The 16,002-nt window shown below is 39.3% G+C and overlaps 1 protein-coding gene across 15 annotated transcripts in view; it reads left to right on the top strand.

Moving 5' to 3' along the window:
- MEF2C (myocyte enhancer factor 2C) overlaps nucleotides 1-16,002 on the top strand; it is a 149,056-nt gene that overhangs the window by 93,875 nt on the left and 39,179 nt on the right. For 11 of the 15 annotated variants that reach the window (XM_029942584.1, XM_029942586.1, XM_029942575.1 and 8 more), the window contains one exon: nucleotides 13,857-14,000. In XM_029942584.1, the coding sequence (XP_029798444.1) occupies nucleotides 13,857-14,000 (144 nt within the window). Of the gene's footprint in view, nucleotides 1-13,856; nucleotides 14,001-14,059; nucleotides 14,198-16,002 lie in introns of all 15 variants that reach the window. The other 4 variants (XM_029942585.1, XM_029942583.1, XM_029942588.1 and 1 more) reach the window with 2 other exon arrangements.

Genomic DNA, 16,002 nt, shown 5'->3' with positions numbered 1-16,002 from the left:
TTCAGCTGGGAGTAAGTATTCAAAGAAAACGTTGGCTTAATTTAGGCAATCTTTATAATTGGACGATTGCAGAGGCAGAAGAGTGAAATAGCTGTGACAGAGTAAACACTGGAACTCCTACATGGGTTCATTAACTTGGCTCTACCAACTCTGTAGACCTCAGCAAGTGCTCGGACCACCTTGCACCTCCTTTTCTTCATCTGTAGAATTGCAGTCAGGGGGCAGAGTAGTTATAAGAGTTTAAAAAAAAAAATCCATGCAAAGCTGCAGACTCAGTCCCTGGCACATAGGAAATGCTCGATTAATGGGAGGTGTTACTGCTGAGGAACAGATTCAGTTAAGGGGAAAATTAATATTTTGATAGTGCGGGAAGACTGGTTTAATTTCCTTTTCATGCCATAAAGAGGAAATGTTGTTTTTATAATTACCTAATGAATAATATGGAAGAAATTATTGTGCAAATGAAAAATCTAAGTTTGCCACTGAACTAACAAAATCACTGAGAATTCATAAGGTATGGAAATTGAAATACCAAACTCAAACGTCAGATTGCAGTACATTTTCAGTGATAATGCCTGAAATTATTAAAGCCCTCCTGACTACAGAAGCTGATAGCTAATGCCATGGAGACCATGAGGCCAAGGCCACAGAAGCTCCTCCGAGAAGGCTGAATGGGGCTAGAGGACAGAGCCGTCTGTGAGACTGGAAGCCACCACTTGGCCTCACTGAGTTAGACAGCGGGTACCCAGCCACTGCCAGAGTTGGACATCAGGATGAGCAAGTTTGCCAATGGCTCTTGAGAAAGCTTTATGTAAGATCGTGACGTGCTGAGCCCAGACACGAAGAAAGGCCATCTTACCTGCTTGGGGAACAGTGGATATGCTCGCTGGATTATTTTTCCCTCTCTCCTTCATAAAACTCTCAACTTCTCTCTCATTATTATTCCCTTCCTCCCTCCCCATCCATTCATCCATCTATCTATGTATGTTCTATCTATCTATCATTTATCACTGTCTGAATCCTCTCCTTCTTGTCCTTCCTTTTCTCAAACATATACTCTCCATACCTTTCTGTTTTTCTTTTTTCAGTGCTCTCTAGGTTTTGTAGTATCGTATGAAATCCAAAGTGACTGAACGCAAAACCTTAAGAATGTTACTTATCTGTGTAACGTATGAAGTCATGGGAAATGTGATTTTGTGAATGAGTTGCTCCAAGATTCAGGGACCATGGAATCATATATGGATAACATTCACAGTACAAGGAAAACAACGTAAAATGAATTTGATTTTAATTATTAATTTGGAAACATAAATTTAGAAGAAATTAAGCCTATGCATAAAATAATAAGGTAGCTTACCTTTTGTAGGCTTTCATCAACATTTGATATTGATAATACTAGCCTTTACAAAACACTTCTAATAATTACATTTTATTTGAAAGTATTTCATCTAAGGGGCACCTGGGTGGCTCAGTCAGTTGAGCATCTGACTTCAGCTCAGGTCATGATCTCACAGTCCATTGGTTCGATCCCCACATCGGGCTCTGTGCTGACAGCTCAGAACCCAGAGCCTGCTTCAAATTCTGTGCCTCCCTCTCTCTCTGCCCTTCCCCACTTGCTCTCCATCTCTTTCAAAATAAAGACATAAAAACAATAAAAAATAAAAAAATAAAGTAATCTAAGAGGCAAGATCTCAGTTTGCCATAATGGACTGCTAGGTGTTTTCAGAATCTGTTTTGTAGATAGTTTGTGTCCTATTTATTTTTAATGATTCTACTCCATTCAGTATTGCCTGTGCTAATGAGAAAGGACCCTTTATTCCTTTTAACTCCAGCATAGTTAACATACAGTGTTATGTTAGGGTCACGTGTATAGGAACTCAGCAGTTCTGTACATTACTGAGTGCTCATCATAAGTGTACTCTCAATCTCCATCTATTTCACTTATCCCTCCACCTACCTTATCTCTGGGAACCATAAGTTCTATATAGTTAAGAGTCTGTTTTTTGGTTTATCTCTTTTTTCTTTGTTTCGTTTCTCAAATTCCACATATGAGTGAAATCACATGGTATTTGTCTTTCTCTGATTGACTTATTTCTCGTAACATTATACCCTCTATATCCATCCATGTTGTGGCAAATGGCAAAATCTCTTTTTTTTTTATGGCTAAGTAATATTCTTTCAGATTAGCTTCTGACCGGTGACCATCTCATTCATTATATCTTGGGCACTCTTTATTAAACAGAAAAAAAAATTAGAAAAAAATGGTTTTCCAGTGGTGGCACCTGGACAGTTCAGTTGGTTAAGCATCTGACTTTGGCTCAGGTCATGATCTCACGGTTAGCGAGTTCAAGCCCTGCACTGGGGCCTCTGCTGTCAGTGCAGAGCCTGCTTCCATCCTCTGTCCTCCTCTGTCCCTCCCCCATGCTCTTGCACACTCTCTCCCTCTCTCTCTCTCCCCAAAAAAACATTTTAAAAAATTAAACTGTCTTTTTAAAAAAGTTTTCCAGTGTACAACCAATAAGATGAAAATCCCAGGAGATTTTACATCAAAAAAGACAAGAAATAAGGCTAGAAACCAAGGCTGCTAGGCTTTGGCAGACCTAGCAAACATTACTAATGCAGGGTTAAAGGAAAAGGGAAAGCTTGGTTCCCCACTAACTCTAGTTTAATATTTCTGAGCCTCCTTTTTATATGTCATCAGGCTCTCCTTGGCTGTTCAGAAGAGCCAACCGATTTGTTACAACATTCTACCATAAGATACTGCACTAGTTGCTAAGGACAGGAAGCTGTCAAGAGATACTTCTTGTCTACAGGGAACTTACATCTAGAAAGTGAGACAAAAGCAAGAATACAGAGATCAACATTACTAAATAAACGTGAATTACAAAACTCTGTAGAAACACAAAAGAGAGACACATTAATTTTCTTAACTCTGTAGTCCACAGGATTCTTTCCTTTTATAATTTAAATTTATGTGTGAGGCTCGGAGAAGTGGGTTAGAGAGTGGGTGGTGGGCAAAAGCTGCCTATACTCTGAGCACAAGTCCAGCAGCTACTCCATCTTTTCAGCCTCCATTGTGATTCCACCTTTAAAAAGAACCACTGTCACTGCAGCTGTGGGTTGTTCTTTCCTTCTTTTAAATAGTTTTTTTTATGTTTTATTTCATATTTGAGAGACAGAGACAGAACATGAACAGGGAGGGACAGAGAGACAGAGACAGAAGCTGAAGCAGGCTCCAGGCTTCGAGCTGTCAGCACAGAGCCCAAAACAGGGCTCGAACTCACAAGCAGTGAGATCATGAGCTGAGCCCACATTGGACACCGAACCAACTGAGCCACCCAGGTGCCCCTCTTTTACTCTTTTATTAGCAACAGCAATTTTGGTTGGGTGTCATCCATGGGCTGGACACTTTCAAGTTGTGCAGGTACAAAGGAAAAAGACAATGTTTCTGCTCTTGTGAAGGTTTATTCTAATGCACCGAGACTCTTCCTTCCTCTGGTAGCCACGGTGCCCCTGACGTCCATACTGCTGTCACACAAGCCCTGCGGCGCGCTGGGCCTGGTGCCTCACGATCACACGTCCGAGCAGCGGGGGATCGAGCAGCGTGTGCGAACACAGTTGTGGATACCGCTCTCTCGGATGGCTCAGCCTTCAGAATGGGCGTGTAGGCACACTCACAGGGTGGAGTAGCTCGGAAGGAGCAAAGGATAACAGGCTCTTTCCCATCATTACTGTCCAATCACTATGGAATGACCAAAATCAAACCTTTTCCATCAGAAAGTTTCTATATAGAATGGCTTAGAGCCACTCATTGGAGAACCGGCTGGTTTACCAGGAGAGAGTTAAATCAATTAGAAAAAAATGGTTTGAATGTCTGGTACTGTGGGGAAGCAGTTGAAGATTCCATAAATAAAATCTGTGTTCACAATCTAGAATTGGTCCCTAAAAATCTCTCTGCCATTTAATAAATGGAGGGACAGCACATGGGGAAGTCTTTTCAGCCATATCCCAGGCGGAAATCTATTATTGGTGTGTATAAGACACAGACACTACAACAGCAGGAGTTATTGGCGAGCAGCGGTTTTCCTCATCAGTCCAAGGGCCAGCCCAAGAGAGAAGTGGGCCAGCATCCAGCCTGCTGGCACTCCTAGGCAGAGGCCCAGGGTAGGAGATTGGTGTTAGGAAAAGAAGCACTTTAACCTTCATCTGGGAGTCCCTGGCTCTCTCAGAAATGAGGACTTGGGTACCTCCAGGTATGAACAAAATTGTCATGACACATGTCAATCAGTTGTGAACCTCACGTCTTCTTTTGTGTTACCTTATTGAATGCTCTGTGTACACTCTGCTTTTCACATAAACTAGTGAGGAGCTGTAGATCCCAACTAACAGAGATTCTTCAAATCACATCAAAGGTAACGCCCTTCCTCCTGAAGGAAAACTTAGAAATAGAGAAGAGCATGCACAAAAGCAAGCACCTCTTGCAGTGCTTTCTCAATATGTGTATGTCTTTCTGGTGGTAACTGAGAGCACCGGTAGCCACAGAAAGCTCGGGAGCTGGAAAGGAACAGCCTGTCATACACAGGACCTCGAGCAATTGCACACACACACACACACACACACACACACACACACACACGTGCCTCCTATAAAATAATCTCTGTGTCACCTCCACTGTTTGCACTCCCACAATGATAGTCTATTGCCACAATCATGAAGTGATTGTAGAACTTGCTTTAACCTAACAGAACCTGTGTTCCTTGCATTTTTCACTTAACGTTATGAAAACAAATAAATAACTCTGTCACCTTAGGAGACCACCCAACTCATTTCAGTTAGTCTGTCAGCATTAGAAGGTATGACTGTCAAGCTTGTTTGCTTGTTCATTTATCCAGTGAATAGTTATGAGAACCTTTATTGAACCCACATGTATTAACCCGGCCCTCTAGCAGGAACTGCTTACAGAACTTACTGTCTAGTGAGTGAAGCAGACATGTTAGGAGATAACGTGAGAATGGGGTCCCCAAGTGCCTAAAGGAGTTTCATGGAGCAAGTGATGGCAGTAGGTATTAGGTAGCCGAGGATGACTAAGGTTCGTATAGCAGAGAGCAGAAGTAAACATACTCTGGACAGGAATGAATGACATATCAACACAGTCTTATTCCAAGACCTACCTGACTTGGGAAATGAGAAAGGGTAGGAAGTCCCCCCTTGATGAAACCCAGAGTGCTGAGGGAGAAGAGGGAGTGAGGCTGGAGGGGAAGGGGCGGCTTGCTGTGAAAACTAGTTGTTGGGGCCCATTGAAAGCCACCGTGGTTTTTAAGGAGAGCAGTGATACAATTAGATGGCATTGTCAGGAGACCCTGCCAAAAGTAGGATGAATGATTGACTGGAAAGTGTGATCAGAGGACAGACTGAGGGTGGACGACCAAATAGAAAAATAGTAGCTGAGTCAAGAGATGGTGGAGTCAAGGGTGACTTCTGCGTTTCCAGCTTGAAAACTAGGTTGTGATGTTTGCTAGAAAAGGAAGACGGGAGGGGAGTGGATGGAGGGATAGGTTACACTCAACAACATAAATGGGGAAAGAAATGAGAAGAAGAGATCGTGGGAATCCTGCAGAAATGAGGAAGTATGGTGACTGAAAATGGCAGTCCTGAGCTGATGATAAATATAGGCAGTGTGGGCTACTCCCACATCATGACTAATCATGCACTGACCCAACTTGAATAAGAAGACATTTACAGCTAGATAAGAGCCAACTTGGAAAGAAAAATAATGATTTAACCTATACATATACATCTTCTTTTGTTAAAATACGTCTTTAATGGTTTTAAAAAGATGCTTCAGTGTGTTAGTTTTAAAGAATCAGTGCTCCCAATATTCTGCCATTTTTGTCCCTGTAACCTACTTGCAAGTAAAATACAGTAGTTGAAAAAGGTTAGTAGGTGAAGTTACATTTGTGCATTTTAGATTTCAAAAATCCTCCTTCCCAATCTTTGTTAATTTACCTCTCTCCTCTCTTTCTCAACCTTTGTTTAATTTGTTAGTTCTGTCCTACCTTTTCCTTCCTTATTTAAGAAGTCAGTAACATCATTCATTCTTCAAGCCCCCTTCCAATTTGATCCTTCAGATGCGAGCCTTTTATTTCTTATCCCATCTTTTATTTTCTTAGCTTGCTTTAGAGAGACTATTAGGATTAACTGCATATTTTAGCATGAATTTCAATCATGATATATTAAATGTTCCCGCTTAGTACTTTACTTCAGATCTCTCTTGGATTCAGAATGTCAGGGAGCATTTCATAGCTAAGTGTGCCAAACTTCCCCATCTCAGTCCTGTTCCAAGCCAACCTCATGATGCATGCCTTGTCCAGGTTCCAGAAGAGGTGTGGTGGAAGAATTCCTAACAAAAACATCAACCCACTGACCTATCCTGAGGCAGCCTGAATCATCTGATTGGCCCTAAAATCACCCTGATTTTCCATGAATCCTCCAGGCTAAGGTTGGCCCAGAATAAGACCAATGTCAAAGCCCGGGAGAATAGTGAAGCAGTATACTAGCATCCAAAAATGGGGAAAAAAAGATGAACTTTGCCCAAGAACTTTAAAACATGCTTTTTCAAATTTATAGTATCTGACTCACATTCACAAAAGTTTCCCCATGCTCTTTACTATAAAGTTTCTGTTTTTCCTTTTCTGCCCTTACTTATTCTACCTAGAATACCACTCCCTTTTTTTTTTCTTTCTTCCATGCTGAATTCTGTGCCCTCTTTCCTGCTACTTGTTTCAGGGCTGAGATTTTATAATTATGGCTTTTTGACCTTAAAGATTTAGTGACTGCCTAGTTATTTCTGACATGCCATATTCAGACCAGTACCCTAATTTTTAAGTGTTTAATGACATAAATCTCCTGATTTCATAATGCATTGTTTTCTTACTTAAAAATGATACATTTCAGGTGGCACGTGGTGGTTAAGCATCCGACTTCAGCTCAGGTCATGATCTCCCGGTTTGTGGATTTGAGCCCCAGGTTGGGCTTTGTGCTGACAGAGCCCCAGCTCAGAGCCTGGAGGCTGCTTCAGATTCTGTGTGTCTCTTTCTGCTCCTCCCCCACTCACATTTTGTCTGTCTCTCTCTCAAAACTAAGTAAACATTAAAAAATATTTAACAAAAATTAGACATTTCAAAAAGTAGCCAATTTATAAAAGTTACTTAGAAAGAGCAAAATAATAATGGAGTTTTAGCATGATGTGAAATAATAATATAAGATGGGGGGAGATATGACCATTGAAAAAATACTCCACTGAGACTCTTCTGCCTCTAGTATCTGAGCATTCTTTCCTCTTGTGTTCACCCATCTATTCAGTCTCTCTTTAATGCTGCAAACATTTATTAAGCTTCTCCCATGTGCCAGGCCTGTGCTAAGTCCTGGTTTTACAAATCCCTAAACTCCAGGACTCCACTTATGGAAAGAAAACCATGTAAACAGAAATCCAGGAATGCATCTTTGTGTCCAGAAGACCAAAGACAACACTGGACACATAGTAGCACTTAGTAAATACATATCAAGAGGTCTGAATCCCACTTCCATTTCTGCCTCCAACCAGCCAGACAACTTTGGTCCAGTCTTGAAACATCTGCATACACTAGCATTAAAGTGGAAATGTGTGTTCTGTTCATTCGGCAAGCATTTCTTAAGCACCTTCAAGTGTGTCAGTCTCTGCTCTGTATTGAAACTCCAAATGTGAATAAAGGGAGGTGATTTGTTAATTGCCTCGTGAGCTAGTAAGGGAGACAAAACATAAGTAATAATATGTGATAAAGGCTCTAATAGAAAAATGTATACAATGAGTGAGTGAGTACATGAATGAGGGAGAAATTAATTCCACCCTGGTGATCAGAGCTATATAAGAAAGGTTGATTATTTGGCTGTTAAGAAAATTAATGAGTATTTTTGGGCTTTTAGCAAAAGGATTTGAAGTCTACAAAGAGGAACTAATGTGTTAGCTCTGCCTTGAAGGAGGACTATCCAAATCCAAGGAACATACTGGTGGGCTCATTCTAGAAGCCCAGCTTGAGCAAGGACACAAGATGTGAAAAGCCAGTTGCTTAGGCACCTTATTTCTCCCCCTGGAAGACACAAGAGCCAGATGATCCTTGGTGATCTAGTCCAGGATTAGAGTGCCAGTAGTTTTAGAAACTGTCACATCTGATTATTTAGAAGAAACAATTCGTAGTTATTTAAAGGCATGGGTGGGTTTTTATGTTCTATACATTAAAAGTCTTCAAATCTTTAATTAGTGCCTTTTATTTCCATTATTTAAAGATGAAGAATTGTTCAGTGAAAAAAATTTCAAGTCCAGTATTATGATTATCTTTTGAGGAAAGGAATAAAACAAAGCAATGAAAATCTCTAGCTCTTCCCAGCCGTTCCTCGGTAGGAGTTAATATCTGGTTAGAATGAGCATTAATTACCTAGAGGAAATATAGTGTTAAGGTTTATATTTTCAATTTTTTATTAATATTTTCACCACTAACGAATAAGTTGGGATAAATTTTAGTTTTTTATAGTCTGTACTAGATATGATTTGCTTGTCTAATTAAAGTCTACCTAGTGATTGTAGTAAATTTGCAGTATTTTAACGTGTCTTTTCATTTCTATATTAAGAACAAAGAAGAACTATGGAACAGGAAAGATAGTGCAGACACTGCTTACAGTTTTGATAATTAAAACCTATGGAGAAATTTCTTGCCACCTGATCTTTCCCCAGTCTAAGTAATCTGTGCTGGAAATCATGCACACATGCACACACACACACACACAGCACATATTATAGGGCAGTTCAGAGATTTTTAATTTAAACTTGTATGGCCTGCTTCTCTAAAACTTAAGTGTACCGAATGGTATCTGTGTGTAATACGTTTTCATTAATTGATTGCTGACGATATTTTAAGTGAAGGAAGTCCTTGTGCACAGACCCGTCCTCAGAGCAGCCACTCCCCCGGGAGCTGGGGGCTTCCGGGACTAACGCAGCACGTGATGGCGGCACACAGCTGTGGGAGGGGGTTTATGAAATACCCTCAGAAACTTCACTTACAGGCAGTGTCCACTTCAACCGCCCCTCCTTTTCCTATATGGATTTACTCCTTTCTAAAGATTATTCAGCTTGCTAAGAGCGGACGTTTATTTTCATAAAACTATGAAAGACAAGTGTGAAAATGACTTAGTATCGAAGAAAAAGAAACTACCTTTTCTAAGTTAATGCTTTTTTTTTTCATGGCTTTTGTGTGAACATGACATTCATGCAACTAACAGATAATTCCTGACACATCAACCCTCTGAAGTAAGGGCAATGCTAGCTATATAAGAAAGGTTGATTATTTGGCTGTTAAGAAAATTAATGAGTATTTTTGGGCTTTTAGCAAAAGGATTTGAAATTGCTGCTGTAGAGTGGGTAGCTACAAAGAAAGGAAGATGATGAAGATATATATTTTTGAGCACTAAGATTGCACACATGGAAAGAAGTTGAATGATTGGAAGCTTTAATCTGTGATGGTGGCTCTCTAAAAGAAACTTAATTTTATGTAGATGGCAATAATATAAAATATATACCTTAATTTAATTGAAACAGGCCAATAATTTATTTATTTCTTTATTACTAACAAGAAACTGAAGAAAGAGAAACCAGTTTTAACCATTGTATACGGAAGAGATTTGATAACATAATGCCTCAGACGAGAAATGAGAGCTCCATGTGGCATTCTCTTTCATTTATATTCCTTTCAGTAACGAAATAGAATCTGTTCTCTACATCTATTTCATTAGAATTTTTGAAGCACCTGTCACCTATCATCATCAGTTTATATGTATTTCAAGTTTTCTTGATGAACAAATGTACTAATGCAGGGTCCATATGTCCACATGTCTGGGAGGGGATATTCCACGTGGTTTTTGGATTACCTGTCTGGACTCCTTTTCCCATTTATTGTTTGGAGTATGTCACCTTCTGTCAATCTAATTACTTCTCTAAGAAACGGCTGTTCTCAGCTCGCTGCATGACAATCGCTGCCTTGTGAAAACATCCCAGAAGCCTCTGCAGTCAATTGATCTACCTCAAAAGTGTCACTCTCACATAGAAAGTTGAATTCAGTATACAGACTCACTCAAGATCTACAGAGCTCTCTGAAGGAAGACTTTCTTTAGATACGTAGCCAGAGAAGCTGGTTTCAGTAGATCTCTTGCCTTATCTTGACATATGGAATAAATCTTTTCAAAACGTAGTCAGCTGAGAGACACTTAGAATATATACAGCCTAGACTTCAAACTCCTGTAATAATAATGATGATGATGATGATTTAAGTGCCTACTTTACCTGACCAATAACATTTGTAAACATCAGAGAAGCTTTCAAAGGCCAGAGGCAGAGATTTTTATTTTTCTTTAAAAAAAAAAAAAGAGGTCTGAAGGAATAATGCTTATTTGTCCAGTTAGCAGTCCCTTTAGTTTATACGGTTTATTGCTGTGATAAGACAGACTTGGCTGGATCTAACAGTAATGCTTTTGCCATCCTTAAACAGCTGTAGATTTTTAATATAACTAAGATAAGACTGCTGTATACTTCCACATTCACATGATAGTATTTAAGTTTGTGCCATCACATCCATTTTCAGAGCTTTATAATTCTACCATAATCATCTGTTCTTGGCAGAAATGTGTTCTACAAGCTCTCAGTTGAGGCTAAAATCTTTGAACAATTTTTTTCATTGTTCTAGTTACGTGATTATGGGAACTTGGAACTCACTATTAATTTACTCTTGGAGTTTATATTTGTAGATTTCAAAATGCCCCCCTTTGTAAATAATGCAATTTGACTTGAAATAAGATTGCAATACACCTTCACTGTTAAAGATATTTCATTACTTAAGAACTGGTGATATTCATTGACAGATAATGTAATTAGACACCTGAATTTATTAGGAGAAAATGAGCCACTGCTACCCGCCCCCTCACTGCTGTTTCCTTTGTGACTTCATGCCACTAGCTCTGTTTGCTTAACAGTTTATGTAATTCTTTAGATACAAAATGAGCTCTTGATCTAATTGATTTCTTAATCCAAAAACTGATAAGTGCTTTATTGAGTAGCATGCATCCCCACTCTAAAATTTAACATCTAAGAAATCTCAATATTTTAGCCATATTTTCATTCTTTAAGTTTTCTCACAGCCTAATTTCTAAATGTTTCTTCCTAATTTATTTCAGTGTTCGCTCTACTGCTATAGTCACATGTTAGTGGGAGAGAGATATTCCACATCCCTCACTTTACAAGTGTGGGAAAGTCTGGGCAGGGGAAAGATGGCCCCATGTTGCCCCCGGGAGGAGGCTAGAAGGCCAGTCATGCTTGGCCAGGCTGATTTGAGATCTGGCGTGAGGCTTCCCTAAACTCTTCATGGAACACTTGTGAGAGATAATGAGTTAACATTTGTGGAGATCTTTCAATAAAGTGTAATTGATGTTAGAATTTTTATAAACTGAACAGAGTATCTCCCCTCAAAAGCTTCATAAGAATATTTAGCACACATGTATGTGCCAGATGGATAGTAATGACAGTTGATAGGCCTCTCCTAGCCCTTGCGTTCTGTTGTCAAAAATCTGCACGTCAAAACAACTATAATTTTTACAATGAGATTTATTGGGGAAAAGATTTGGGTACACATTGAAGAATCTACTGTCTAGATAAGTCTATAAATTAATATATAAGACTTCAAAATGAAGGTTTATATAAAAATATTCCTATTATGCCTTATAGAAATATAGGCAGGTAGATTTTGAAAATTCTCAGATAATATTTTCTTGATCTGGCATCTTTCTCTACAAAAGTGAATTTTTATGAAAAATATGTGAAGTATGATGCAAGACACTCAGAAATTATTCTTAAAAGCTCAAGGATATATGGAGATCAAAGCAGAAACATCATAATACAACAAATAGTTATCACTCGGAAGATTATGCTTGTGGTTGAGATAATGGTAACAAAACAGCCTAAAACAGGAAATTAAGTTAGTGAATAAAACTATTATTGTAATGTATCATAACATTCTTTGTAATATTAATCTAAGAACCCTCCAGAATTATTTATTCTGAATAAAAATGATGGCTGTAGATCCATCGTAGGGGGACAGGTGGCCCCACCAATTGTAAATTCCCCAAGACTGTAAATGTATACATATATATATATATAATCATCTTGTGTCAAAATACTCATTTTAATATTCAAACATTATACCACATAATAAGCTGTAACCATATGTTTATTTGCTATATTAAACCGCAATAACACTAATAAATATTTACAGAACTGCAGTGTATCGTAGATGTATTAGAAATGGTAGCTCTCTTAGTTTGATTTTAAGTGAAAATCTTTAATGTCTCAGAAAAAAACTAATTTTAAATGTTACATTTGTTACACGTTGATAAGAGCCAAGGAGTTTAAATTGTTAAGACTGACACCCCCTTTTTAACTCATGTTGTTTTATTTATTTTCCCCAATTGCATGAATTAAAGATGGAGTGTTATCTCAGCTTTGAATTCCTTAGCTTGATGTCACAGCTTTTGCTTTATTTGTATGTGAATTCTGTCTTTAATAAAGATGAGCTCCGCTGAACTTTCCATTAATGAGAGACACTTAGGTACCCAGACTTTATAAACGATTTTGGTAGTACCAGGAAAATTCAGAAATGATCCCAGTCTATTAATAATTGACATGGCAAGCTGTGTGATTAATCAGAAGTTTTATAGTCTCTAAAAACATAACATTATCTCTGTAAATCAGATGGTGTACAATTAACTTGACAATCATCAGTTAAAAGGCAAAAAGAGAGAGAGAGAGAAAGTAAAACTCAGGACTCCTGACTCAGACTTTTTCCTTGTTACGTTCATATTTATCCTTCTGTGACAGCTGAGACTAGACCAGACCTACCTTTAGGAGACAGGAGGTTCAGGATAAGGCACTGTCTTTTCACTTTCATGTGTCAGGAGACAGTTTCAGGGTGACCTTGCTCAGCTGAAACCAGGAAGAACTTTTGCTAGTTTGGTAGTTATTGACTTGGTTACCTATTTTCAGCCTTCTTTGGCTTCCTTAGCCAGCGCATGGTAAGCTAAGCTCAGGTGTTGTGACTTTTCTTTCAGTCTGTGTTTAGGCAGATAACTTCTCAGCATCACCAGTCTCAGTAGAGAGTTTCACCAGTATAGAGCTCTAACCAGAGGAAACAGAGGTGATTCTCATGATCGCAGCATCTAAACAGTCTCACTGGGTGCTTTGTGAGACTGTGAGCTGGGTTCTCTTACGGCATTTTGCTGTCAAGTGCATATCCAAATGGGGTGGTGGGACACCATGAGTACCATCCATTATGCTAAACCCAAACTAGAGCTCTGTTTCTGACATTTCTGCTTTTGTCGTGATCACAAATTCTGAGATCATTGTGTAATGCCCTAATTTCTAGTTTTTCTGTGGGAAGATAGTGTTGCAATTTGCCACCTCACTTGTATTCTTCTGTAATTGTCTCTCACTAGGTATTTGAAGCACGTATGAATTCTGTACCATGAAATTGCAGCCCTCATACTGTCTTTGTTGATTGACTGAATCGGTTGTAAACGCAAGAGTGCCCTTTTATTTTTTTTGTAGCTAGAAATGAGTGCACTATTGCAGTCACTCATGGGTTCTCTCTATGGTCTTTACCCTAATGTAAAAAAGCATATGTAATAACAACCCGAAATACTGGGCCGCTCGAACTTCTGTAGCGCTCCTGCATGTCTCTTACAGCCTCTGTCTAGGTTTGAACTTTCCAAATTGTGTATTTCAGACGTTGAGAAAGAAGGGCCTTAATGGCTGTGACAGCCCAGATCCCGATGCAGACGATTCAGTAGGTCACAGCCCTGAGTCTGAGGACAAGTACAGGAAAATTAACGAAGATATTGATCTAATGATCAGCAGGCAAAGATTGTGTGTAAGTACTCGGAACGCCCTTCATTTTTTTTACTCTTGATATTTCTCTGAACCTGGCAGGCCTTGAACAAGAAAGAGAACAAAGGCTGTGAAAGCCCCGATCCCGACTCCTCTTATGCACTCACCCCACGCACTGAAGAAAAATACAAAAAAATTAATGAAGAATTTGATAATATGATCAAGAGTCATAAAATTCCTGTAAGTACCGAAGGTAGATGGCCAGTCTGCTGATAACCGCTGCAGTAACATACCTTAACCCTTTCAGTGATGACTTTCTCTAAGAAAGCATTGGAAAGTCAAACCCACGAAATAGCCATCTCATCCCACGGGGCAGTGTGTTTAGAAAGCAGACCCCGAGGGATGCTGAAATTATGTAATCTAAAAGAGTTGCCATCCAGAAGTTCATTCAGAGTTAGAAAATTTACAGGAAGAAGAGAAAGATCTATGCAACACGCCCTGAATTTACACAATCATTTAAACACACAGCTCACACAGATCACAATGCACTAGTAAAATACAGCAATCTCCTTCTGAACAAGCCTGAAGATTTACTATAGAACATACGGATATTTGTACTCAGACCAGATACACGAGGGGAACCCCAGTTCTCTCACGTAAACTGAAGCTCGTGTCCGAACAAAGCTCCAGCCCCTCTCCCCACACATGAGACTCAGCCACAGCACTGAAGGGTTAAAGCTAATGCTCGCTGCAGGGAAACAGACTGCATGAAAACCTAATGGTAAGATTTCAACATGTTTGTGTGCTGGGGTGATTGTAAAGCTTTATCAAAATATTCGCTTTGCCTACACCAACATTTTCCATGCTTTAACATTCGGCTAAATTTTGTCTTAACCAAGTCAGAAAATTTCTAACAATCAATCATATGCCTTGCCAGATATTTAAGAGAAATAACTCTGCATGTATTATTTTGTTTGCCCACAGACGGGAAAAGTACACATACCTTTTATTATATTCTGTCATCAATCAAATGATGTTAATTTTATGACATAAAAGTGATGAAACTCAGAGGCTCACGTGCTTTCTGAATAACTAATGTTAGAGTCTGAAACCCTCTTTGTATACAAGCTCTTCAGTAGGTAATTAATTCGTTTCTCAAAAAAAGAACATATTTTGTAAGTTAGCGAGACACCCTAAACTTGAGGTTTGGGAAAGACTCAGAGGTGAAAATATGCCTCAGCAATGACAAATGCAGCTATCTGGGGACAGAAGCTCTAGGCTAAGTCCACAACTGCACTCACAGAGTAAATTAATGCCTCACACATAGTAGGTGTACAACCAACCTGTGTTGAATTAAAATGAACACTTTAAAAGTTATTTATAAAATGTATGAGTGTTAAACTTTCCGTCCTCATCAATATGTCTGCTTCTTTTGTTAAGTGAAATAGTGTCAGCAGAAGAGCTTTTGTTGAATCAGAATTATTAAGACATTGCATCATGAAAGAAAGCTAAGTGCCTTAAATGCTTAAAGGTTTCATGGAACCGAGTACTGTATACAACACACCTACTACTGTGGGCACTTTATCAAAAATAACATATTTTCCATCAGATGCAGCAGTGCATACCTGTTATACCCAGAATTCTTAAATGACAAAATACTCATTGAGATTTTATTTTTCCTAACAAAGGAAAGAAGCAGCTCCCCTGGGCCCATTTTTTTTAATGTTTATTTGTGAGAGAGAGCACAGGCAAGGGCGGGGCAGAGGGAAGAGGGAAACACGGAATCTGAAGGAGGCTCCAGGTTCCCATCTGCCAGCTCAGAGCCCGACACGGGGACCGAATCCACGAACCGTGAGGTCATGACCTGAGCCGAAGTTAGACACTCAACCGACTGAGCACCCCTTCTTTGGGCCAATTTTTAGTTCTTACAGGCTGAGTTTCTCCAGCTATACAATACACTGTTGAGAGCTGCCAGCACAAAGGTTTGTGAGTATTAGATTGCCAGTGTCTCCGGTGGGAGGTCCCCCGTACAGTTAGGAAGAGGC

Source organism: Suricata suricatta, chromosome 6, assembly GCF_006229205.1.
Source record: "Suricata suricatta isolate VVHF042 chromosome 6, meerkat_22Aug2017_6uvM2_HiC, whole genome shotgun sequence".
NCBI lineage: Eukaryota > Metazoa > Chordata > Mammalia > Carnivora > Herpestidae > Suricata > Suricata suricatta.
Note: the sequence above shows the minus strand (reverse complement) of the source record. Positions and strands in the feature narration are given on the sequence as shown.